Genomic DNA, 27,605 nt, shown 5'->3' on the forward strand with positions numbered 1-27,605 from the left:
ACCAAGGATGGGTAGGAATGTGGAGATAGAAACACCCATTGTTAAGTTTTCAGCCTAACCAAGCTTGTACTTCTATACCTGTTTTGTTCCCTTGGAAACCATGACTGAAATACAACTATGGACCTTGGCAACAGTTTCCTCCAAATGGGTCAACAGTAGGGCTGTTGTAAACGATTATTTTAGTAATCGAGTAATCTATAGATTTTTCTTACGATTAATCGAGTAATCGGATAAAAACAATTATGAAATAAAATATTGGTAAATCTTCCATAACACCAGTGTTACTATCGGATATCAACATCAGTCTATTTTTTCCACATTTGAGCTTCCCTACCAGTAACTTTTTTGTAGTTACTGGTAGCAATACGGGATATTTACGGCTCCTCCGTTCAGAAACTCATCTACCAGCCATGTTCCGCCTCCCGTTTGTTCAGACCGGGATGATATAAGTTTATTGTGCGGTTCGTCCGTAAAGCTGCTCTTACCCTGTAAGCATCAACCCTCAGCCGCCCGCCGTGTTCAGTCTCTCCGCTCACCTGTATAAATCCTCCTCAGCTTCTTCCCGCCGTTCAACCAGCAGCTCCGGAGCAGAAAGGCTGCCGAACTCCCGGCATCGCGCCGGTCATTTTAAGGATGTTTATTGGTCCCACAAAAACGATGAAAACCCGGAATTATCACCAATCAGTAAAATCTCCGCGGGCCGAACTTGAAGATTGGACGTTATGCCGCTAACACGTAGTTTCCGTCAACAACTCAGAGGCGGAAGTCAGAGCTCCGCTCAACGCAAATAATGTTCCGGCTGAAACACGGTGCGCTAAATGATAAAACATAAATTAACGAAGCTTCGAGGCAGGTCAATTTTCCTCGAGGAATTTTAAGAATCGAGGTACTCGAATCACTCGAAGAATCGTTTCAGCCCTAGTCAACAGATAACAAAAATCGTTATTGTATGATAGAAGTGAAGGTGAGTTATATGAGTATTCTACTGACAATTTTTCAATTATGGTCACAGATTTCCATACATTCCTGACTGGCATGAAAGTCTTTATAGGTCTTTTAATGGTACCTTTGAACTGTTCCATTTTTGGGGTTGGTGTGATTAAGCAATAAAGAACTGTAATTTATTTTCACAGTCACAAATGTATAGATACACCCCTACTGTTGAGGAATATAATTATGTTAATAGTTAAAGGTTGTGTTAATTCACATTAAGATATGTTTTACTGAAAAGGAATGTGTTATGTTGTGCTGGTTCAACACCAAATAAGGAGTTGTACGAGACATTCCAGGCAGGCAAGGGACTCAGCCAGAGTCTCTGTTTGGACAATCTGACTAATGGTCCTCTGAGGGAGCAGATTTAACTTCCACGAGGTCGGCCCAGAATTCTCGGAACTTCCAACACACACTCAATGTAAAACAGAGCCAGAAGCAAGATTCAGAACGCCATTGGTCAGATGGTTTCCAATACACAATAGCAGACTGAAAACGGTATAAATGCTCGAAGCCAGAAGCAGAAGACAAGACATTTTGGATTCTGAGACGATGAAATGAGATGATGAAAATGTAATATGTGATTCCGCAGATGTGCATTAAATGTCTTCCTGGTTGTCAGTGAGCCGGAGAGAATGGAGTTTTGTGTATCATCTCTTAATTCATAAGTTTAGCACCTTTGAATTCCTCCATACTACTAATATTATCGAGAAATGTCCCTAAGCAAGCTCTAGAGCAGGGGTAGGCAATCCTGGTCCTCGGAGGCCGGTGTCCTGCAACTCTTAAATGTCTCCCTTGTCCAACACACGTGACTCCAATAGCAGAATCACTTTCTAAGTGCAGTCAAGTTCTCCAGAGTCCTGCTAATGACCTCATTACTTGACTCAGGTGTGTTGAAGTAGAGACACATCTAAAAGTTGCAGAAGACCGGCCCTCGAGGCCTGGAGTTGTCTAGAGAAACCATGTACTTATAGTATCATCAAAAAGCCATCCACCCATCCATTTTACATGCCTATCCCTAGTGGGATTGCCAGGGGTGCTGGTGCCTATCTCAAACAGTCAATCCTGACAAATGTATTGACTATGTACCGAGTCCAGGTCCACATGACTGTATAGCTTTCTGGAGGCTATACTATATTGAGGTTTCAAGTTTTACCCAATTGCTAACATTTGCCCATGTGTAATGCACCAGTTTAAGGCTTTGAAGCTTACTGGAAATTGCCTGCGCTGTAAGCGACCATCCTTCAAATGCTTATCCAAACAATGCAGCTGTTATTGTTAATTCAATATTTAGAAGTGTGACCAACATGGACTGAACAACTTTGTTCACATCCTCTGCTGCCATTGCTAAAACTACAGTCAAACTACCTTTTGAAAACAGCACAGAAAGGCAACATCGTTGTTTACAACTGTTATCCTTCTGTTCCTTCTGTTCGCTGATTGGCCCAGCAGAAAAGTCAACCTCTTAGCCCTCTACTGGTCTTCCACCTAGGGTTGTGTCTTGCTGGTACCTCTGATTTTTCTTAACATTCTGACCAATTTTCCCTCCTCTGATATTGACAGTTTGACACATTTGGGTGTTCTAATTTAACAATAATCCAAAGTCAACATTAAGTTTCTGGAATTCTCCTGACTTAAACCAAACTGAAAATTGGCACATCACACTTAGAAACATAGTTAACCAATTTAAATTAGCTTTTTCTTTTGTGCTAATAAAGTAGTCAGAAACATAGCCAGATGGGTCAGAACATGGTTGATGGTTTCCAAAACCCAGATAGCATGCAATGGTAATTCAACATTGAATTATAGTCATAATGATTGATTTTTGATTGAGGTCGACAACTGATGGTGGCTCAACCATCAAACAGTCATCCAATTCTAGCCAAGTAACCAATGATGAAAAGATGTCATTGAATCAATGTTGTTTTGTGGTTGAAATCAAATGAATGAAATGCCGATGTCTGATCAACGTCTGACCAATGTTGAATCAATGTGTGCCGTTTTATCGCACCCCTTCCCCTTTTTCCTCTTCTTCTGAGCTCTGGTTCAGAGCATTTTATTATTGAGCGGGGGTTAATCATGTTTTCAATTAAGCACTGTTGAGGATAGTAGGTTGTGATTCCTTTCTGTACATTTTCTTACTTGGTCATAAAAATAATTACTGACTGTTTGCGAGTGATATATTGACACAAAAACATCTACAACTTACTACAAGAAGTGAAGCGGTCCACCGCCCCTATTTTCATGAGTGGGATGTCCCAAACACAGCCACTTCGCTGTTGGCTTGTTTGCAAATACATTAATTCAATGTTGAATTATGATCACAAAGGTTGAATGTATTGCTAAGGTTGACGACTGATGGTGGATAAACCATCAAACAATCATCCAATTGTAGCGATTTAACTAATGTTGAAAAGATGTTATTGTATCAATGTTGTTTTGTGGTCGATTTTTGATGATTGAAATGCCAATGTATAATCCAGTGTTTTTCAACACTGGTCCTCAAGTCACAATGCCCTGCAAATGTTAGACATTTCTCTAATTCAGCACACATGATTGTAATTGATGGCTGATTAACAGGGTTTTTCTGAAATTAAAACATGCAGGTCAATTTGACTTAAGGACCAGTGTTGGGAAAAACTGCTAATCAATTTTGAATCCAAGTATGCCGTTTGTTGCACCTCTTCCCCTCCCTCACTCTCCCTTCCCATCATGTCATATCTCAATTTGCATTTTTTTAATCCTGCCCTCCATTCTAGGTCTAAGTATAAAATCCTGCAAGATTTTGTGGGATTTGAGTTTTTAAAAGTAAGGGTGTGGGGGGCTATTGTTTGGTCTGAGAGAACATGTGGTGGACAAGGAAGTTTAGGGCTGGCTGCTGCAGGTGGGCTTTAAATAATTTTAAATCACTTGTTTTTCATTTTTTATTACAGGGCTTAAAGTAAAAAAAAGGGGGAGGAGCGCAAAGTCTTGAGTGGAAAAGCATTCCAATGGCAACCTGTGAAGCTCTGGTGAACTCCATGCCCAGGACAATTAAGGCCATCCATCCATCCATCCATTTTCTTCCGCTTATCCGGGGTCGGGTCGCGGGGGCAGCAGCTTCAGAAGGGAGGCCCAGACTTCCCTCTCCCCAGCCACTTCTTCCAGCTCCTCCGGGGGAATCCCAAGGCGTTCCCAGGCCAGCCGAGAGACGTAATCCCTCCAGCGTGTCCTGGGTCTTCCCCGAGGCCTCCTCCCGGTGGGACGTGCCCGGAACACCTCACCAGGGAGGCGTCCAGGAGGCATCCTTACCAGATGCCCGAGCCACCTCAACTGGCTCCTCTCGACGTGGAGGAGCAGCGGCTCTACTCTGAGTCCCTCCCGGAGGACCGAGCTTCTCACCCTATCTCTAAGGGAGAGCCCAGCCACCCTGCGGAGGAAACTCATTTCGGCCGCTTGTACCCGTGATCTCGTTCTTTCGGTCATGACCCAAAGCTCATGACCATAGATGAGGGTGGGAACGTAGATCGACCGGTAAATCGAGAGCTTCGCTTTTTGGCTCAGCTCTCTCTTCACCACGACGGACCGGTACAGCGCCCACTTCACAGTAGACGCTGCCCCAATCCGCCTGTCGATCTCCCGTTCCCTTCTTCCCTCATTCGTGAACAAGATCCCCAGATACTTAAACTCCTCCACTTGAGGCAGGACGACCCCCCTGACCCGGAGAAGGCACTCTACCCTTTTCCGGCTCAAGACCATGGCCTCGGATTTGGAGGCACTGAGCCTCATCCCGGCCGCTTCACACTCGGCTGCGAACCGCTCCAGTGAGAGCTGCAGATCACGTTCCGATGAAGCCAACAGGACCACATCATCCGCAAAAAGCAGAGATGCGATCCTAAGGCCACCAAAACGGATCCCCTCAACACCTCGGCTGCGCCTAGAAATTCTGTCCATAAAAGTAATGAACAGAATCGGTGACAAAGGGCAGCCTTGGCGGAGTCCAACTCTCACCGGAAACGAGCCCGACTTACTGCCGGCAATGCGGACCAGACTCTGACACCGGTCATACAGGGACCTGACAGCCCATATCAAAGGGCCCGGTACCCCATACTCCCGGAGTACCCCCCACAGGGCCCCCCGAGGGACACGGTCGAACGCCTTCTCCAAGTCCACAAAACACATGTAGACTGGTTGGGCGAACTCCCATGCACCCTCCAGGACCCTGCTGAGGGTGTAGAGCTGGTCCAGTGTTCTACGACCAGGACGAAAACCACACTGCTCTTCCTGAATCCGAGGTTCGACTATCCGACGGACCCTCCTCTCCAGGACCCCTGAATACACCTTACCAGGGAGGCTTAAGAGTGTGATCCCCCTGTAATTGGAGCACACCTTCCGGTCCCCCTTTTTAAACAGGGGGACCACCACCCCAGTCTGCCAGTCCAGGGGAACTGCCCCCGATGTCCATGCGATATTGCAGAGTCACGTTAGCCAACACAACCCCGCAACATCCAGAGCCTTAAGGAACTCCGGGCGGATCTCATCCACCCCCGGGGCTCTGCCACCGAGGAGCTTTTTGACCACCTCGGCGACCTCGTCCCCAGAGATTGGAGAGCCCAACCCAGAGTCCCCATGCTCAGCTTCCTCAACAGAAGGCATGTTGGTGGGATTGAGGAGGTCTTCGAAGTATTCCGCCCACCGGCCCACAACGTCCCAAGTTGAGGTCAGCAGCGCACCATCCCCACAGTGTTGGTGCTGCACTGCTTCCCCCTCCTGAGACGCCGGATGGTGGACCAGAATCGCCTCGAAGCCGTACGGAAGTCTGTCTCCATGGCCTCTCCAAACTCCTCCCACGCCCGAGTTTTTGCCTCAGCGACAACCCGAGCCGCATGCCGTTTCGCCCGCCGGTACCCATCAGCTGCTTCTGGAGTCCCACAGGCCAAAAAGGCCCGGTAGGACTCCTTCTTCAGCTTGACAGCATCCCTCACCGAAGGTGTCCACCAACGGGTTCGAGGGTTGCCGCAGCGACAGGCACCAACAACCTTGCGGCCGCAGCTCCGATAGACCGCCTCAGCAATGGAGGTACGGAACATGGTCCACTCAGACTCAATGTCCCCACCTCCCCCGGAACGTGTTCGAAGTTCTGCCGGAGATGAGAGTTGAAGCTCCGTCTCACAGGGGACTCCACCAGACGTTCCCAGCAGACCCTCACTACACGTTTGGGCCTGCCAGGTCTGACCGGCTTCCTCCCCCACCACCGGAGCCAACTCGTCACCAGGTAGTGGTCAGTGGACAGCTCCGCACCTCTCTTCACCCGAGTGTCCAAGACATACGGCCGCAAATCCGATGAGACGATGACAAAGTCAATCATCGAACTGCGGCCTAGGGCGTCCTGGTGCCAAGTGCACATATGGACGCCCTTATGCCTGAACATGGTGTTCGTGATGGACAATCCGTGACGAGCACAGAAGTCCAACAACAGAACACCACTTGGGTTCAGATCGGGGGGGCCGTTCCTCCCAACCACGCCTCTCCAGGTCTCACTGTCATTGCCCACGTGAGCGTTGAAGTCTCCCAGTAGAACAAGGGAGTCCCCAGGAGGGGCACTCTCCAGTACCCCCTCTAAGGACTCCAAGAAGGGTGGGTAATCTGAACTGCCGTTCGGCCCGTAAGCACAAACAACGGTCAGAACCCGTCCCCCCACCCGTAGGCGGAGGGAGGCTACCCTCTCGTTCACCGGGGTGAACCCCAATGAACAGGCGCCCAAATGGGGGGCAACAAGTATGCCCACTCCAGCCCGGCGCCTCTCACCGTGGGCAACTCCAGAGTGGAAGTACGTCCAGCCCCTCTCAAGGAGACTGGTTCCAGAACCAGAGCCATGTGTCGAGGTGAGGCCGACTATTTCTAGCCGGAACCTCTCAGCCTCGCACACTAGGTCCGGTTCCTTCCCCACCAGAGAGGTGACGTTCCACGTCCCAAGAGCCAGCTTCTGCAGCCGAGGATCAGACCGCCAGGGTCCCCTTCCTTGGCTGCCGCCCATAGCACAATGCACCCGACCCCTTTGGCCCCTCGGACAGGTGGTGAGCCCATCGGAAGGGGGACCCACGTCTCCTCTTCGGGCTGAGCCCGGCCGGGCTCCGTGGGTAAAAGCCCGGCCACCAGGCGCTCGCCATCGTGCCCCACCTCCAGGCCTGGCTCCAGAGTGGGGCCCCGGTGACCCGCGTCCGGGCGAGGGAAAACGAAGTCCAAAGTTTGTATTCATCATAGGGATCAAGCTAAACAAGCTAAACACTCAAACTTAAATAAGACTTCACTACATTTCAACTCAAAACAAAATGTAAAATATCTGTGCCCTATAGGTTAGTCTTACAGGCAAAAATCCCTCAACATTAAATAAGAGTCCTTTTAGTCAATGTTTTTGCAAGTAATTTAGAACATGCAACATTACTAACTAAATCAGTGTTTCTCAACCTTTTTCGGACCAGCACTCCTATCCCATATCCAGGTCCCTTACCGCCCCCCAATAAAGAATTTGTAGGCTACTTTGCACTGACTATTATTTATTATTAATATTACTATCACTAAGTTGTTTTGATTTTTATGCTTGTTTCTGTATTTATCATCAAGATAATTTCCCAGAGAACAAAAAAGCCATGGGAATAGAAATTATTTTCACAGGTGTCTATGAAAAATTTAATGAACATTCAACTTAAAATTTGTAGGCCTAACAGCAGCCAATCAGAGTGGAAAAAAATATTCTTGTTCTTTGCCATTTTTCAGTTGTTAAATATTCCACAAAATTACCAGATAAATTATGGGGAAAAGGCAGACTGACATAAACCTTTTAAAACAACAAAAACAATTTCGGTATTCTGATTATTGAAATTTAAAAGTGCTGTGGTACTGTTGTTTTATCACACCCGTTTCATACCGGACCACTTACAGCACCTTTGTTAACGCTATAAAATGAACGCTACGAAATACAGTTTTAGCAAGTTGCTCAAAGTCTAAACTGGTATTGTTGTGATTGTAAGGTGTAAAGTTTACCTTCGACCTAACGCCCCCCGAAGGAATCTCAGCGCCCCCTTTTGTAAAAATTTCCGCCAACTTCCCATCTTGTCCTCTTTCTTCTAGCCATGCCCAGGGCCACTTGTTTTTAATTTCTTTCTCAAGTAAACGTGTTTCTTTACTGGGTCAGACAAACTCCATCTTCTTTCATATCGCATTTGATTTAACTGCCGAACCAAATGCATGCGCTTCTTTTTTACAAACGGCTTTACAGTCATTGGTCAGGAACACGGGAGCTAGAACTCTGATTGGCAGATATCTTTGTAGATGGAGCTCTTTAAGCCCGGAGACTACAGTTTGGTTGAGGCGGACCTTTTGGTCAAAAGCCGGCCCTCGGCCGGAGCTCTTTAAGCCCTGTTATTATGATGTGCTTAGATGCTTAGATGTTCCTGCATTCTAGAACAGCTGATTCAGATGATTGTATGACAGTGTTGTAGCACTCGAGATCGGTCTTGGTCTCGAGACCATTTTTTGATGGTCTCGGTCTCGTCTCGGACTCGACCGCATTTGGTCTCGGTCTTGTCTCGGTCTCGGGCGCTGAGGACTCTGTATTTTATTTCAAGACCGGTCAAGACCGCAACTGTGAAAATATCACTAAACATGCAGCATACTGTCCAGTTTATTTGTTAACAAATGCCCCCCCCACCTTTCACTCGCACGTGGCGCTCCAAGACATGCGCAGTGGTTTTCTCACAGCGGCAGAACCTTTGTCTAATAGTCAGTAATAGAATAAAGCTGCATAAATCATAAGAAATCCGATAGCCACAGCTAACTCAGCAGCGTTTTGCTTTCACAGATGGTGGGGACTAGGTCTAACTTTTTTCGTCACCTAGAAAAGTATCTCAAAGAAAGGTAAGCTCTGTTGACGTGATGTTAGCAAAGCAAGCTGTATAGAGACACATAAGCATTGTGATGAAAAAAAGTTGTCACTCACTGCTCTGAATTATTGTGCGGAGAGATGTTGACTGACTTGTCGCACATATGAGACAACGCTGTGTCCAAAAGTAGTCTGCAATGTAGTGATGCGACATTCAGGAGCAGTATGATTCTTCTGCACGGGTCTTTACTTATTGGATAGGACTGGAGTGTCACTGAGAGCCTATCAGATTACCATACGCTGTCAGAATAGCATACATCAGAGGTTCCCAAACTGTGGGGCGCGCCCCCTAGAGGGGGCGCCGTGCCATTGGCAAGGGGCGGGGGGGCACGGGAAGACGTTCGGATGAAAAAGAGAAACAAACAATTTAAAAAAAAAGACATGAACGCTGTATGCGCTGGGTTTTTACTTTAGAACGGCCAAGTCTCTGTTATTTCTCTGTCAATTTGATACAGTAGGGGTTTCCACACTAACCATATCTGTGTCCTCTGTCACTTTTATCAGCAGTTAAAACTGTTTAATCCGTTAACATGTGGTAATCTGTTTTTCCGTGCCGCCTTTAAACGCAACATGAGCGCTACGACGCTGGGTTTACACCTGTGCGGCAGCGAAGGAGACCTGCTGCTGCTGTGTGGAGCTGCACAGATGTGTTAGAATCATGGAAGCAAAACGCAAAGAACTTTTCACAGTTTTCCCCCCAAACTAACAGACTGTTTAGTAAAGCTGCTTGATGCAGGTAAAGTTAGCTAAAAGATGACTAGCTAGAAAAAGTTTGGGAACCACTGATGTAAGGGAAATGACGTGAAAGAAGCACAAAGTTTCCAACCTAATAATAAAGAAACATTGATCTAAAAACATTTGTACTTTCAGTTCTACTCTGTTGTGGAAATTAACGCAAATATTCTATGAAAACATAAAAAACTGCTAAAAAACTGCATTTATATTGTATCTTTGTTTAAAAACATTAATAGGTTCTTGATCAATTTAGCCAGCATTATTAAGGAGTAAGGAGATCAAGGTTTCAAGAGAAATGGAAAAAAAGAAAAGAGAATCCCAAAGCCCTGCAGGAAAAACTGTTTGGTTTGATGAAACCAAATATGACGATCCCCCCCCTCAAAAACACATCGTTCAACCACACAGCTATTTGTAGGGGGTGGGGAGTAGGAAATGTTTTGAAACTACTAGGGGGGCGCAGGACAAAAAGTTTGGGAACTACTGGCATACAAGTATCTACTTCTTGCTTGTTGCTCCTTGGTCAGTGTTCATAGTTGAGGGTCAGGGCATTGCCTCAATTGCTATATTTAATGGTGCAGACAGTGGTGGTTTCTGACATGAGCAACATGGGTAAACACCCAGGGCGTTATCTTTTTAGGGATGGCACAAGACCACCGCAGACAGAACTCTTTGTTCTGCTTTGCACCGAGATGGAAGCAATGCAGAACAAAGAGTTTGTTAAATTTAATATTTGTTACATTTATTAAGTATTTAATATCTATGTGTTCTTATGGGAATGTGGATCTTTCAGATCAATTTGAGAAGTAATTTTGATGATATTTTACATTTTATTGTGTTATGTAGCACGGGACGCTGGTCTTGGTCTTGACTTGGTCTCAGACCCTAAAGGTCTTGGTCTTGTCTCGGTCTCGATACACTCTGGTCTTGGTCTTGTCTTGGTCTCGGGTTAGGTGGTCTTGAACACAACGTATGACCTATTCTGCAGCCATCAAGTACTGCAGAAGGCTGTTAATCACCCACAGACTCAGCCCAGGTGTGTGAAGGGAAACACCTAAAACATATAAGGCAGGTAGGAGGATTTGGATTGGTAACTGATTAAACAGAACTGGACTATTACTAGCTTTGCGGGATCTTTATGAGCATATGGACATTTTTGAATGAATTTAATCAACTTATTTGGAAATGTTTGAGGTTAATGGAAGATTGAACCAGTTATGTGATGGAGGTTTATCCTGTATGTATTTAAATAATTTTCCAACTACAATACAACTCACCTTTTGCACTATTTGTCTGTCTGTGTGTTACAAACAACTCTGTTTTAGGGTTGCTACCCAACCCTTAAAATGCGGAATCGTCCCGTATTTGGCTGTTAAATGTTGCGTCCCGTATTGAACTGATACGAGTTGTTCCGTACTTCTATAAATGCCTATCACACATCAAGACTAATTGTAACAATAATGACCAAAATAAAACACAGCTAAAGGTCAGCTAAATTGTCGTGGTGTGAGCTAAAGGACCCCCGGAACGCTATGGACCGACGCTCTTGTGGTTGCCTAGAGACGGACTATACGCAGCTGCAGAGAGCTGCTATGACCGCGGCTTTTTTTTTTTTTTTTTTGGAACTTTTTATTTTCAATAACTTTTTTTTTTTACATCAACATACACACACAGTAAAGATACTGAAAATACAAACTCAAGTATTGAAGGTACTTATACAAAATTTTAATTGCAACCCTCCCTCTTGATTAGTTTGGATGCCCAAAAGGCTTTTGACAGGGTAAAATTTAGTTTTCTATACCAGACACTACTAAGATTTGGATTTTCACAACAACTTGTTGAAGGGGTGAAAATAATTTATAAAAATCCAAAATCCCGAATTCGAGTTAATGGATATTGTGCAGAATTTTTTGATTAAAATTGCTACCCCCCTCCTTTTTCCAAATGAAGCATAAAATGCCTGACTTACCCATTCCCTTTTCAACTTTTTGTGTTCGTTCTCATTTAGGTGTGGTTCCTGTAATAAAGCTATTGAGCATTGAAGATTTTTTAATTGAGTAATACTCTTCTTTCGTTTAATAGGGTGGTTCAGACCATGAACATTATAAGATACTATATTTAGCCCGTTCATATTACTACTCTATCTGGAGCTGTGCTGTACCTGACACCTCTTTGACAAAAATAAAAAAGTATACTACACCGTACAAAACCTCAACCGAAAATGAAAAACGGAAACATAATATAAACACACTTATTGGGACAAGAACCCCCAAACAATGACTGGAATATGAACTAACGTCTTCCAAGAGTCCCAACATCAGAGAGCTGTGGCCTTCTCTCTAACGAACAAGCATTATGTGCATCAACAAACTTTCTAGTAGTTGTCTAAAGCCCTAAAGACTAAAACTCTTCGATCCTACTCTCTAATGAACACGATTTTTTAAAAATCTAGTACGTTGTTTTATAACTAGAGTCCCCCCCCCCCTACTAAAACGAATATCACACTCCTTTCTTTGCAAATTATGACAATTATTCTCTCTATAGAATCTTATATATCTACCTACATATGTTAACCGTTGTCAGCAGGTGATTTCTTACTCCGGGGGGGAGGGTGAGGGGGGGCGTGCCGTCAATTGGTTTGTTCACCAGTGAGCGGTGAGCTCTTTCAATACACAAGTCCATCCCGTCTGTGATTTAGACCTGGGATTTAATAAATTGTTATGAAGCTGATGGTATCGTTTTTTTCCACTCCCTCGGGAATGCCATGGATACTTATGTTATTGCGCCTTTCTCTTCCGTATTCTTTCCTTTCTTAACCATATTTTTCACGAGTGTTCTATATTACTTTAAGAGCGAGTTTTATTTATATTCTACCGTTTTTACCTTGTTTAAACGCTAGTTTCAATCGTGTTCCGCAGAGCAGTCTTTTCTCCCATAGGCATAATATAAGGACAGACGCCTCATGTACCGCTCTCGCCTATTGTCGCTGGCGAGATTTAGGCCGGCCGTCCTGGAGCGGTCCACCACTCCACTCAGCGTTATGTGTTTAGCAGGCACAATGAAGTATCACCGCATTTAATCGATCATAACACGCTTTTTTGTTACTGGAAACCATATTCAAACATCTATCAAAGCTACATTTATAAACAATTGTATTTTTTAAGTATGTTTTCAATACATAGTTCAGCATATTTAAATATGGTTAATGGCTATAACCATAGAATAGGAATGGAATATTCTGATATTGATGTGTGATGAGCATATTACAAAGCACACAGCCGTTCATAATTTATTTAATAAATTATTTAGTAATTACAATACATATTTATATAACTATACAAACACACATAAATAATGATTAATACTGAATAATACATTTTGGATACATGTTTATATGTATGTGTATACATACAATATATACAGATATTTTTATATGTTTTTCAGCCGACGAGTTCAAGGTTCAGAGTGATTCAGCAGCTGAGGTTGAGTCCAAAATCCGATGCGAGATTAATCTGTGCTGCAGTGAATCCGTCTCTCTTTAAAGATATCTCCCTCTACTTCCTCACATTGTGTCTTTAGGAAACCTTTGTTGAGAAAAATTATTTAATATAAGTTAGTTTTAGAATTTATCATGACTTGATTGAAATACCATAATTATAGTTTTAAAATTTATAACATATTCTGACCTATTGATATATTTTACTGTAGTTAAAGCAGATGGTTTGTCAAGATCTTCTGATCTGCTCTTTGTCTGTTGGGAAACAGTCAGTAGGAAGTTCTAGCTTTTCACACTGATCTGTGAAAAGCCATAAACCACCATGAATTCAGAGAGTCTGCTTCTACCTTATTTAACAAAAGGTGTTTGATCTTGCGACCAAACTGCGGGACTTTTTCTAAAATTTAACAGGGCCAGAGATGTCTTCCAATTGGTCAAGTAGAGATACGCCTTATTTGAATACATTAAAGAGGTAAACACACCTACAGGTATAAAAGTTTGTGCACAAGGGAAATAATTCAGAAAAAAGCTGATTTATTTTACTTCTGCACCAGCTCTTTCTCCAAGGACGTCCTTGATATTTCTTTGTCTTCTTGTCTCAGGTAACCATGTTTGTATCTGTGTTTCTTCAGTTTCCTGTACTATCTTATATTTTCTTCTGATTGGATTAAATCCTGTAATTCTGTGACGTCAACACGCATTGTTGTGTTTTTGTCCCCGCACGTGGCCACGCGAGAAAACCCGGGATCAAAAGGAAGTATCAGAGCCAGAGTTTTGCTAAATTTAACAGTAATATAAAAATTCTTCCTTAACAATTGGGGGCTCGTACCGGTTCCGAAGTTTCGGACGTGCGCCTGTGGGGATTTTTTAATTCGTCTGGGTCTGACGCTGCGGTCTGGTAAGCCTGTGTTAAGTTTGCGGGCGGCGCCGCTTCGTTTGACCCTTCCGACTTCCCTTTACTGTGCGACGCCGCAGAATTATGGAATTCTCTGCAATGTCATAGAAAATTCCCCCCGAAAAGAGCAAGAATAGTTTAATGTTAATGAATGAATACACACTACAGGGAGCCGGTGGCGGGCTCAAACAGGGAAACGGCGCAGTCTCTGTCTCAAGCTAGGCTTTAATTTGTGGCCTACAGGAACGTTACTGTGCCTGTAAACTAACAAATTTAATTGGATTTAATTTTGTGTGTTCTAGTTGTAGGATTGGCCTGAATCGGCCAGGGAATTGCTCGTTCCTCAAGGACTGATAATTTTAAGGGTTAAATTGGCTGAGTCTGTCGCTTTGGGCGATTTAAGAGACTTTTGATAAATTATTATTTGGCCGGGTTTTGATGTCGCCTTCTTCGCTGGCTCTTCGTAAATTATGTAGCTGGGCGGATTGATGGAAGAACATATTGAAATTGAGTTTTGACCCGACTCTGAAAATGTAGAAGTTGTTGAAAATGTAGAAGTTGTTGAAAATGTAGAAGTTGTTGGGAATTTCTTGCGTTGCAGTAGAACTATATTTTAGCCGGCTTCAAAAAAAAAAAAAAAAAAAAAATTTTTCCTCTCTTTTCTTCGTTTTTCCTGTTACCTGAGCCTGTCTCTCTTGTTCTCTGTGTTTCTCTGTATCTGTGCTGTTTGTATGTAAAGAGCTCTGTGTGTCTGTGGCGCTGTGTGAGCGAATCAGTGTGAGTGGGACGCTGCGTTTGAAAACTGCTGTTTGTGTGGATTTGAATTCGTGTTTTGCGCTGCGGATCTAGTGTTAAGTTAAATATGGATATTGATTTGTTAAATGATAAGATTCTGAGTTTCTGTTCAGGTTCGTGGAAATCTTTGAATGAACAGATCACAGGTTTACTTAGCGTTTTGGAACAATTGGGGTGGAACACAGTTAAAGTGACGGCAGACGATTTGAAACGGGAAGTATTACAACAGCATAAACTTTTAAATACCGAAATGCCTTTGGGCCTAATTTTAAGTCAGGCTTTGAAACGGGCAGTCGCGGATGAGACTGCAGCCCGGTCAGACCTTTGTGAAGCTGGTTTATTCACTAAGGGTGCCGCTTTTAAAAAACCTGGAGAAGGCAGAGCAGATCAGGCACGAATGGGCTCGTTGCTTGGTTTTTTGGCAAGGAACAGTTCATCTCCATAAACAGAGCTCAGATGTAGGGATTCTTTTCCCCCTCTTGGCTTCTTTGTTTATTCCAAAATTTACTTGGGACCTTACTAATAGTTCCAGACTCTATTTGGACAGGGGTATTGAAATCTGGATTAAACATACGGGATTACATCCGGCTGATCATTCAGAGCAGAGGGAACAATTTCGTCGGGCCATCCTAGCTGGTGTCCCTTCTTCTGTAGCTGAAAAGATGACCCAAAATCGGGAGCTGATAGGTTGTGATCATGCTGAGTGGGAGAAACATCTGTTACATCATTTGCATATGTTTCAGGGTGCGGAGAGAACTCAGGTTGATGAGCTGGAGCGGTTAAAGAAACAATTGCTTAAGCTTCAGATAAAGGAGGCTAGATACAAAGTGATGAAACATGAAAAACAAATGCAGGTGGGAGTTGATGCATTATCAGAAAATTTTCCACCTGTTTTGGGTCGGGTTCCTGCTCCAGCAACACATTCTGGCCCTCGCATGTTTGCAGCTGCATCTTGGCAGAATTTAGCTCCAGGCTGGCGTGGCAAAAGGAAAAGGGCACCCGGTTTCTCAGGTGTGAGGGGAAGGGGTCAACAAGGTGTGAACTGCAGGGACATGTGTTTTTATTGTGGTGAACAGGGCCACTGGGTTCGACAATGCCCACACAAGCTTCATATTCCTGTTGGAGGCAGTACGGCTGACATATAACTGCCAAGAGAAGCACCAGATCCTGCGTCGGTCCCATGATGTGATGCACAGTACGAACAAGCTGGACGATATTGACACACGCAGGACCTTTTGATCTGAGATCACTGCCAGATCTCCTGATCGACGTGAAGAATGATGGACATTTGTTGCCATTTTGTGGTGGTTGCAGGAGTGGCACACTCCATGATGAACACTGACCTCTCTGACTGAATAAAATCAGTGGTTCTTTTCTCTGCACTACACTGGACTCTGCCTGTCGCCACATTTTTGCACACGCTTGTGCATGATTTTACACATGGACATTTTCTGCTGCAGTTATCAGTGGAGCACCTGGCTGACAGCTGGACACAAATGAACACACCAAGCTTTGGTCCTGCTTCTCACTTTGGAAACCCTAGATCCGAACACTTGTGTTCTCTGGGCTGATTTTTGACCTTTTCCCATGCCACCCTGTTTTAATGATTTAATTGGACAGAATGGTTCCAGGAGTAGTTTGATGTAACTTTAGTAGGTAGTGCCTGGAACATGTTTTTGCATTTTTGTGGCTAAATAACTGTTGCTGGTGCATGAGTTTGACTCAAAAGCATGCTAGAAGTGGCAGTGCCTTATGGTCTTTTGGCTCTGCACTCTGGCTCATAGCCTTAGTTATTGGGAGGTGTAATTTCATGCTCCCTGTTGATTCTAGACTGACGGTATATTCCTGCTCCTCGCTTTTTCTTCTCCCATCCATGAAACATATGAAATATAGTGTTCTGGGCCACATGTCCCACTGACTTGGGGCACGCTGACATCACACCTGTTGCTTTTGATTTTGATTTTTAACCAGGTCCTCCTCTTTTGGTCGTTTACATAAGTCTGCTGCAGTGGAGGGGACAACAGAAGCTGGCCCGAGTGTTACTTATTAGAGGTCAAGCTTTTATTCAGTAAAGAAAGGAATAATATTTTATTAAATGCACTTACACTGTGTTCTTGGATAAAGGCTGCACATACTTGTTATCACATTCAGTTAGTGAGTGTTATACACTGTGTACATCTGAGCTGTCAGTCTCCAGGAACAGAGCTTCTTTTAGTTTTGATATTTTTTTATTTTTTCATTTTCATTTTTGTTGTCTCAGATCATTTAGATGTCTGCAAGTCACAGAGCTGTGAGTTTGAATCACCCTGGGATATGACTGTGGTGGACATGCTGCACTTTCTATGACTAGGAATGGTAGGAACTATGCTCCTAGATTATCCTGATAACGATTGGCTCTAACTTGTTGCCATTTGCAATTTAGTTTGGATGTTTCTGTGGCTGAACTGAGTGCACAAAGTTCTGCCTCAGAAACAGGGGGAGAGCACATCTGACTGCCACAAGTGAAAGATTTGAGAAGTCTGTACACAGACGGTTCCTGTTGTAAATATGTTGTAAATATGAAATAAAAACAGCATATGCACTACTTTAAGATTTAAGTAGTGAGTTTCAGGAACAGAACCAATCCATAAATTGAATTTTGTTTGTGTGGCACATTTCAGTAGCAGGGCATTTCAAAGTGCTTTACATAATTGAAATAAAACAGCATGTGACATTGAGTAAACAGTGAGATAGAGATTTAAAAAAAGATACAAATATTGAAACCCACACTCCTTTTTAGGACTTCAGTTTAACGACGTTTAACTGGGACTTAAGTCAAAAACATAGAAGACAACAAATGCAGGGTTCTTAGAAACGCATAAAATATGAAACGGAAATGGAAATTGGTAGAAGCATTATTCCTGTGTTAATTTGTTATTGTGATTGAAACAGGGGTCATGAAGAAAGCAGGACAAGAGTGACAGCAGAAGGCGCTGCCACTGACAAACACAGCCAAGAAGGCTGTTTGATTCTTGTCATTCCTTTAAAATGGTAAGTATTAGAACTGAAGCAGGTGGAATAGAATCATCTGTACAAGATATTTTAACACAAAAAGGGGGTGTCATCACTGGAACTGTCTGATGAGCAATAAGGAGTCAGTTAATTACCGACTCTGACAAGGACTGAATGGTAAGGTGATTCTTTCTCCGGATATGAGACTCCAGGTTTTTCAAGAAGTCTATGGACTTGGCATGAAAGGATTTCACAGGTGATGAAAACCTGGAACACAGGTGGTATCTTTTCTCAAAGACAGGGTTAAAGGATAGATATGCTGACGCTGGTAGGTATTAATCCCTCTGGATGCAATACTCAAGATACCTGGAGGCGTGGCCAGCGCAAAAGAAGACAGCAAAGCTTTCATATTCTGCTTGATCAATCATTACATTCCACGCTATGGATTTCTAACGAAGATCAGGTGAGTAAATGGTACTCCTTTTAGGAATCAAGATCTGCAGAATGTGGAACAGATGCTCGGATTGACCCATTTATTCGGTACAGTATATTATCCCCAATCACAAGGCAAGGTTGAGAGAGTAAATAAAACAAAATTGGCTATAAACTGTGCACAGTCTAAATTTAAATTGGGTAAATGCATCGCTTATTATTGGATGTTTGTTTGAATGTCCATTAACAAATCAACAGGGTCCATATGAGCTCCACACAAGAAGGATGTTTCCAGCACCTGCACTCGGATTCCAGAATGGACAGGTGAACCTGCACATTTATTTCATAATTATGTTTTTAGTGAGTCACAGGGTCTGGCAACAGAATTTGCAAAATACCAGACGTCATAGGACCGTCCAGGCTCAGGACCGGTTCCAGGAATCAACTGGGTGTAGCTGAAGGTCATCAAAAGACAGTGGTCTGAACCTCGCTTCACCAGACCATACCAACTTGTGGAAAGGACGTCTCATGCTGTCCGTCTGCAAGGGAAAGGAGACACCTGGTTCCATTGGAGTCACTGCACAACAGCTGAGGAGCCACAACGCGCTCCGAGACGTACAAGAAGATCTGCAACTTCAGACGAGGAGCGTCTGCAGGCACTTCCCAGGACCGAGGAGGATCAGCAATTCCTGCCATGACCACTTCTAATTCCTGGAATTCGAGGCTTAAAAGGCCCGGACAGGCATAATACTCCTGTTTCCGGTGTCCTTATATTAAGAAAAGGAGATTGCACCTTCTCCTTAAACTCACTGTTATATTGGCACAATAAATCCAATTTTCAGTGAGCAACGGACACTCAGGTGGGAACCTGAGGTTTAGACCCGACGAGGAAATCAAGTTACAAGAGGATCATCACCGTTAACACATCTTCTCTCTTTTGCGTATTTTCGTCTTTTCTTGCGAACTCAATGAACTTTCGTTTCTTTTTTCACGCGTATTTTTAGATCATTTCCAGACGAAGAACTTCTTTTGTTTTTGAGGAAAGACAAAGAAGAAAGACACAGACTCTAAGACTATTATTGAATTCTGTAAAAAAAAGGAAATGTGTAATTGATTTTTATGTGTTCTAATTTCTTTTTCCTTGACAGCTTTGTTTTTGGTCTTGCTTTTTACACTGTTGAAGGATTGTAATTGTTATGATCAGTATTGATTTTGTGATTAGTGTCCATCTTTGGTAAGTTTTGTGTACCTCTGTCATTTTTCCATTTTATCATTTTTGGGTGATGATTTGTAATGTGTTTTGCTTGTTTTGCTATAATTGAGTTATAGGATTTTTAAAAGGTTAATAGGTATTTTTACATTTAAATTGAGATTGTTACAAATTTTTGCAATACTTCAGGTGAGTATTAAATTACTGGACAGAACAAATCTATCATCTACAGGTAAAATAAGGAGTTTAATTTTAGATGCATAAAACTAAGGGTAGCAGAGGCCCACCTGCTCCGCCTCCCTATCAGATGCTTTACTGTGGTGCTGCAGATGAGGGGGATGTGGAGCTGAGGGGTCCTGTTGAAAAGGGGGACTGTATAAGAAGGTAAATGTTTTGGTTATTCTAGTACACAAAATTTTTTGTTCCTATATTGGAAGGCCTAATCAATTTATTTGTGAGGTCTGTGTATCTCAGACCTCAAAAGGGGGACTGTTGAGAAAAATTATTTAATATAAGTTAGTTTTAGAATTTATCATGACTTGATTGAAATACCATAATTATAGTTTTAAAATTTATAACATATTCTGACCTATTGATATATTTTACTGTAGTTAAAGCAGATGGTTTGTCAAGATCTTCTGATCTGCTCTTTGTCTGTTGGGAAACAGTCAGTAGGAAGTTCTAGCTTTTCACACTGATCTGTGAAAAGCCATAAACCACCATGAATTCAGAGAGTCTGCTTCTACCTTATTTAACAAAAGGTGTTTGATCTTGCGACCAAACTGCGGGACTTTTTCTAAAATTTAACAGGGCCAGAGATGTCTTCCAATTGGTCAAGTAGAGATACGCCTTATTTGAATACATTAAAGAGGTAAACACACCTACAGGTATAAAAGTTTGTGCACAAGGGAAATAATTCAGAAAAAAGCTGATTTATTTTACTTCTGCACCAGCTCTTTCTCCAAGGACGTCCTTGATATTTCTTTGTCTTCTTGTCTCAGGTAACCATGTTTGTATCTGTGTTTCTTCAGTTTCCTGTACTATCTTATATTTTCTTCTGATTGGATTAAATCCTGTAATTCTGTGACGTCAACACGCATTGTTGTGTTTTTGTCCCCGCACGTGGCCACGCGAGAAAACCCGGGATCAAAAGGAAGTATCAGAGCCAGAGTTTTGCTAAATTTAACAGTAATATAAAAATTCTTCCTTAACACCTTCAAAACAAAAACGGAAGATTTGGGAGCTATCTTACTTTTGACAGAGTGAGAGGTGTACATATAAATAATAGTCTTTACCACCTGTGTAAACTTTGCTGGTGAATGTTATAACACATGATAAGTTTTAAAATATATGTTACATTGTTTCATTTCTAATGTAGGCTCTTGTGTCAGATAATCTAAGTCAATGTTGGAGAATAATATTTTTTTTAGATTTATGTAAACACAGTTAGCCTTCATAGCGGGGCTGAACCCTGTATTACACCAAGCACTATAGCTAATATTAGCTGGTATCTCGCCGGTGGACATAAATACAGTAAAGTAATATTCTAATCACAAAATATACACAATAATATGTCCACCTTACTTGTGAAATGTTGTTTGTGGAGCCCTTACATCAATAGTCCATCGATCCGAACAACAATATCCCTCAGTGCTGAAGCATCTTCTGTTGTTTTGGTTGAGCAAAGTAGGAGGGACGACTGCTCCAAGATGGCCGCCGTATTTCCTGCGCCGGAGCAGCCAATGCAGGGTCTACATCTCCTGCCTTCTACAACATAGCGCCACCCGGAAGTCGACCGCGGCTTTTTAAAACATCCTCAACCCGATTCTCCACTGTCCTTAGAAGCAAAACCTCTCGTAAAGATACGGACGTGAGCAGGAAGAATCAAATCCCAGGCTGAACATGTTAGTGAGGATGAATACAGGCAATTAAAACAAATGTGTTGGTCCTGGCGCGGTGTGCAGTGCTGCATGATGTCAGACAGAATGGATCAGGACAGGAACACTGAGGCCCTGTTTACACGATCCAACGAAAATTGATTTTTTTTTTTCTGTTAACACGTTTACATGAAGACGTTCTAATTACAATCTTTGTTTACACCAGGGGTGTCAAACTCCAGTCCTGAAGGGCCGCTGTCCTGCAGTTTTTAGATGTGCCACAGGTACAAAACACCTGAATCAAATGGCTTAATTACCTCCTTCTTGTGTAGATCAGTTCTCCAGAGCCTTGCTAATGACCTAATTGTTCTATTCAGGTGTGGTGCAGCAGAGGCACATCTAAAAGTTGCAGGACAGCGGCCCTCGAGGACTGGAATTTGACACCCCTGGTCGAAAAGGTGTAATGCTCTCGCCACGCCACTAGTCGGTGCTAGGTTCTTTGAAACTAAGTGTGCATGTGTCAAAAAAAAATCTACTTGAAAACCTGTCGATTCGCGTTTCCCCTTCAGGTACCGTTCCCCCAAATATTGGGGAAAAACGCACACTATGTGTGGCTGATTAGGACGCAGTTGGAAAAAAGTGGGATAACTTAGCTGAAACACATTGTTTGAGCTTTCGCGGTGTCCGTAGTTCTCTAGATAAGAGTGATGAACAAGCGTGTGCCTGTTATGATCGCTAAACAAGCACATGTGCATTTTTCCACCTGGGTTGTGCGGAGCGGTGAAGAGACGCTGGGGAACCGTATCTGATGGGGAAACACGAATTGTAGTAACACCAGCATTGTCAGTAGCTTCTTTGTCTTCTGTGGATTGTCGGAAGCAGTTTTGCGTCATACTATGCATGAGCTAGGGATTCCCTGACAGAAAAGATCCATTTATTCTGTTCACAAGACAACGGACACTGGTACATTTTAGAAACATTGCACTCTGGAACCCGTTTTCAAACTGTGCCGTTGTCAGAGAAAACATTCGCCATTTTCGTGTAAATGTACAGTACAAACACAACGAAACTCTTCCGTTTTCACCCGAAATTGTTGTCGTGTAAACAGGGTCTGAAGACCCGGTTAGAACCTAAAGAACCAGACATCATCATCTCTTCATCCCTCAATCATCTCCCAAGACTGATATGGTATAGAACATTTTACTATGATTGATTAAGTTTCTTATTGTGGACTGTTATGGTTTGATTATTAGATAATCAATTTCTTGCTTATTTCTGGCCCTATCAGCCAAAATAATATAAATTTGTCATTTAGAGAACAAATCATATTAAGAGATTAACAGTAAAAACATAAATATTTCCTATTTTAAAAAGATTTGTTAGGGCTTTCTGTTTGTTTTATTAAGAAATGTTGACATATTAATTCAGTGTTCAGTGGTCATTTAATGTATCATTAATGTCAGACACAGACCTTCTGCCCAGGGGCGGTTCTAGAAGGGGGCCATCAGGGGTACAGAAGAAATTACGCTAAATAAATGTATTTTGTTAATATTCAGAGGTGGATTTTTTTTTTAACCTTCGCAATTTTATTTTAACAATTAATTAAAAGTAATTATTTATCATTTCAGATTACGTTATGTCTGGTACTCTGCCCTCCTCACATGTTTCTGTTAGTGGGAGCTAATGTTTATGTTACGTTAGCTGTTGGGAGCCGAGTCTGTGTATTTTTAGTGTCACACTCAGCACAGTTTGAATCTTTAATCCATAAAAATGATCTCTGGATGGTTCATACAGTTTCTGTTTTGCCCAACAGGTTCCAATCAGATTCTTAAGTCATGTTGCTGACTGATATTTGTATTTATAGTTAGTGAGATATTCTGATTTGCCTATTACTTTATTCACTAAGTGAAATAAATTGCCTTTCGATTCTAATTTATTGAATTTCTATGTGTCTAACAAAAATGTTTTATTTGTCTCTTTACAGGACAAAACGGCTGACTGATGGATCAGGGCCTAGTGTTATTTTACTTACTGGAGGATGAGGACCTTTCAGATCTCAACACACTGATCCTCTAACAGGGATCCTTATATCCCTGGCATCGATGTCTGGTGTCCTGCAACATTTAGATACGTCCTGGTCCAACACACCTGGATTAAATGGCTGCTTAAGAAGGTCAAGTACTCCAGAGTCGTGTTAAAGAAGAGACATCTAAAGGTTGGAGGACACTGACCCTCCTGAACTGGAGTCAAAGAAGCCCTGCTGTACAATTTTCATTCAATTGTCATCACATTCACTTGCATACAGTGGAAACTTTACCCCTATGAGGAGTTTGCATAGTGTCTTTACTTTAATACCATTTTGGTTTCCGTTTGTTGAAAGTAAATTACAAACATTTACCCATAGTTGACCGCTTCTTTATGGCAGAAAAAAAAAAATTCAAGTCACATATACATAATTTTAATAGAGGCATCATTCAGTTTATACTGTAGAAAGAAGAAGATGACAAAATTGTTTCTTGAATTAACTTTAACTTACGGTAATTTATTATAAGTTATTGGGGCGGAGTAAAAGCTAGATTCTTTACGTGGGTAATCTGGATTTGGGGTTCAACTAGTTGAATGTTAACTAAATCGCATAAAAATAAATAATAGCTGAATAGCCTATGTCAATATCATTTAAATATTGCTAAAAATAGAAATATTAGTAAATATTGATAAAAATAGAAAATGAGATTTTTTTTAAGCTGTCAGTCAAAATGACAGACAACAAAAAAAGTCTAGCGTGACCTCTAGTGGGGTGTATGTTTACATTTGTACAATTTAAATGCTTCCATTTAATCCAGAGAGATTTCCCTTGACAAGTTTAAACCTGGTCAGTTGGTACCCATGGTTTCCAGTAAAGCAACTGATTGGTGGACTGGTTAAAATGAAGGAATGAATGAAGGAGTCCTATGAGCTCTGACAGACATGTTTTAGGTGCAAAAGTGTCAGCTGCAGTCTAAAGGTCATGGTAGTTATTTATACCGACTACAAATAGAATCCAACAATTAGATAAAAACTCAGGGCAGAAAACAGAAGAGAAAAGAAAAGATAATGATAAAGCAAATGTAATGCCTAAAGCAGTCACAGCAGAACATGACAGTGTTTTGGCACATTAGTGGAGTGCAAGAGGTCATGTTAACGTAATACAATGCAAAACAATGTTTTTTAAAAAAAAAAAAAAAACATATTTGTTAAACCTGCCACCATGTCATGACAGTATAACATGAGAAAGATAATGTGAACAAATCAAGCTTCTCCATCCTGTGGTCCTACTGCCATCTGCAGAAATGTACCACTCCTGGTCAGAAACAACCAATCAGAGCCAGGAGGAGGGTCTTAACACCGTCAATCAGGCTCATGTTTAAGTTTAATTAGAATTTTACGCAATTGAGAACTATAAATAAATAGCTTAGTTAGATCACAGTTGATGAAACTGCATAAAGTCTGTATTGTTTGGTTATATTTATGAATTTATATTTTCAAATATACAAACCTTATGACCTTATTAAGTTCCACAGAAAATCAGAGTATCTGCCCAGTCAAATCAGGACTTTATAAAAAAGGCTGATAAATGCAATGCTAACTGGGCCAACATGACAGAACGAACAAAAGAAAGAAGGGTTCTCTGTACTCACAATAAAACACATGAAACCAACTCACATGTTCTCCTGCTCGCTCTTTCATTTGTGCTTTCAGTTCATCTTTTGGAGCGAAGGACTTTGCTTCAGTAAGAAGTCCAGGTACTTGGTGCTGTGGTTCCCTGCTAACCACCCAAATGTTTGCTTTCCTGCTCTTTCTAGAGGGGGACGTATCATCCTCTACTTGCATTTGCATAATTCCATGATACTGAAATACAGTAAACAATGGTTTAAGATCTGTCTTTAACCTTCATTAATATGAAACTGGAATCAGCTGCTGCAGCTACTTACTGTGAAAACCACATCTGTCCCATTGTGGAACACCGATGAAGGGGCAATCTAAAAAAATAAAACACAAATCTGTTTGCAGATTAACATGCTCATACCGTAACTGGTCATATAGGGTTGAGGATGAGATAAACTCAAAAGGCGACTCTGAAAGGCTTACAGATTTGCGATTGCTCACAACTCTGAGTATCTTCTTAGGGAGATTTTCTCGTGGTGATGAGATGCTGTCTCCTCTGCCCCGTATGACGGATTGTGTAGCAAGAGGAAGTTTCTCCAGATGAATGGATCCATGCTGGGGATATGTATCTGATCGAATCTCTTTTCCTCCTAGAAGAGGAGCTTGTTGATCCTGATTTGGCCAGCACTGTTCTGTCAGTTAGGATTTACAAGGTAAAATATGATTTTTATAAGAAAAAATGTTGGTTAGTAAGATGCACAACATTGTTTACCATTTCCTGAATCTCTGATTGTGAGTTCAGCCTTGCTGATTCTACCAATTACTGTGGCTTCAGGAGAAACTAGCAACACCTCAAACTTTTCATCGGCCTCCTCAATGTGGTCTTCAACTATCTCAGTTTGCCAACTTCGCTTTGCCACTCCTATAGAAACAGTAAAAAAATGTTTGAGAATTCAAACTGGTGATGTACTGATATAAAGTGCATAACAAGAGTGAGTACACCCCTCACATTTCTGCAGATATTTAAGTATACAACACTGACAAAATCACACTTTGACACAATGAAAAGTAATCTGTCTACAGCTAATATAGCAGTGTAAATTTATTCTTCAATCAATAACTATATACAGCCATTAATGTCTAAACCACCGGCAACAAAAGTGAGTACACCCCTAAAAAACTACATGCCTAAATGTCCAAATTGAGCACTGCTTGTCATTTTCCCTCCAAAATGCCATGTGACTTGTTAGTGTTACTAATTCTAAGGTGAGTATAGGGAGCAGATATGTTCAGTTTTCTAGTACAGCTCTCACAATGTCTCATACTGGTCACTGAAAGTTCCAACATGGCACCTCATGGCAAAGAACTCTGAGGATGTTAAAAGATGAATTGTTCCGTTACGTCAGTGTTTCTCAATTTCACTCCTCAGGCCCCCCTGCCCTGCATGTTTAGGTGTTCCCATTCTGCCACACACCTGGATTGAATCTGTGGGTGAATAACAGTCTTCTGCAGTACTTGACTGCAGAAGAGGTCATGCAATCATTTGGATCAGCTGTTCTGAAATAGAGACACATCTAAAACATGCAGAGCAGGGGGGGCCTCAGGACTGGAATTGAGAAGCACTGTGCTACATGAAGATGGCCAAGGTTACAGGAGGATTGCTAATACCCTGAAACTGAGCTGCAGCACAGTGGCCAAGATCATCCAGCATTTTTAGCTGGGTCAACAGATCTTGCGTTGGTCATCCAAAGAAGCTACTGAGCTTCTTGACGCTAAGCACGTGCCAGGGCACATGCTCAGCATCACATCCAAATGCTGTCTCTGAAAGATAAGTGCAGGAGTTCTGCCTGTCAGTGCTCAGACCATACGCCACACACTACTACATCAACTTAAACTGCTTGGCTGTCACTGCAGAAGGAAGCCTCTTCTGAAGTCTGTACACAAGAAAGCCTGCAAACAGTTTGCTGAAGACATGTCAACAAAGGACATGGATTACTGAAACCAGGTTCTGTGGTCTGATGAGAAAAATAATAATTTGTTTGGTTCAGATGGTCTCCAGCATGTGTGGCTGCAATCAGGTGAGGAGTACAAAGATACGTGTGTGATGCCTACAGTCAAGCATGGTGGTGGGAATGCCATGGTTTGGGGCTGCGTGAGTCCAGCAAGTGTTGGGTAGTTACATGTCATGAACTCCAATCTGTACCGTGAAATACAGAAGCAGACAACTACTGCTTTATTGAAGAGGCTGAGGGTGAAGGTGATGGACTGGCCAAGCATGTTTCCAGGCCTAAACCCAATAGAACATGTTTGGAGAATCCTCAAGTGGAAGGTGGAGGAGCGCAAAGTCTTGAGTGGAAAAGCATTCCAATGGCAACCTGTGAAGCTCTGGTGAACTCCATGCCCAGGACAATTAAGGCCATCCATCCATCCATCCATTTTCTTCCGCTTATCCGGGGTCGGGTCGCGGGGGCAGCAGCTTCAGAAGGGAGGCCCAGACTTCCCTCTCCCCAGCCACTTCTTCCAGCTCCTCTGGGGGAATCCCAAGGCGTTCCCAGGCCAGCCGAGAGACGTAATCCCTCCAGCGTGTCCTGGGTCTTCCCCGAGGCCTCCTCCCGGTGGGA

At 42.5% G+C, this 27,605-nt stretch overlaps 2 protein-coding genes across 8 annotated transcripts in view; both read right to left on the reverse strand.

Annotated features, from left to right (window-relative positions):
* frem1a (Fras1 related extracellular matrix 1a) overlaps window positions 1–27,605 on the reverse strand; it is a 206,831-nt gene that overhangs the window by 33,535 nt on the left and 145,691 nt on the right. For all 7 annotated transcript variants that reach the window (XM_081599272.1, XM_017310424.2, XM_017310426.2 and 4 more), the window contains 4 exons: window positions 25,757–25,906; window positions 25,468–25,676; window positions 25,311–25,358; window positions 25,042–25,227 (listed from right to left, as the gene is read on the reverse strand). In XM_081599272.1, coding sequence (XP_081455398.1) covers window positions 25,042–25,227; window positions 25,311–25,358; window positions 25,468–25,676; window positions 25,757–25,906 — 593 coding nt within the window. The remainder of the gene's footprint in view (window positions 1–25,041; window positions 25,228–25,310; window positions 25,359–25,467; window positions 25,677–25,756; window positions 25,907–27,605) is intronic.
* On the reverse strand, window positions 3–24,191 carry LOC145548593 (protein CFDP2-like). The gene is made up of 2 exons (XM_081599277.1): window positions 20,677–24,191; window positions 3–13,227 (listed from the first exon to the last, which is right to left on the reverse strand). The coding sequence occupies exon 2, from the start codon at window positions 7,229–7,231 to the stop codon at window positions 5,951–5,953; it is 1,281 nt and encodes a 426-aa protein (XP_081455403.1). The 5' UTR covers window positions 7,232–13,227; window positions 20,677–24,191; the 3' UTR covers window positions 3–5,950.

This window comes from Poecilia reticulata, chromosome 18, assembly GCF_904066995.2.
Source record: "Poecilia reticulata chromosome 18, P_reticulata-male-v2, whole genome shotgun sequence".
Classification (NCBI taxonomy): Eukaryota; Metazoa; Chordata; class Actinopteri; order Cyprinodontiformes; family Poeciliidae; genus Poecilia; species Poecilia reticulata.

What these genes read in the sequence shown, in the direction of transcription:
- LOC145548593 (XM_081599277.1), bottom strand. Translation starts at nt 7,231, where the DNA reads ATGATGAATACAAACTTTGGACTTCGTTTTCCCTCGCCCGGACGCGGG.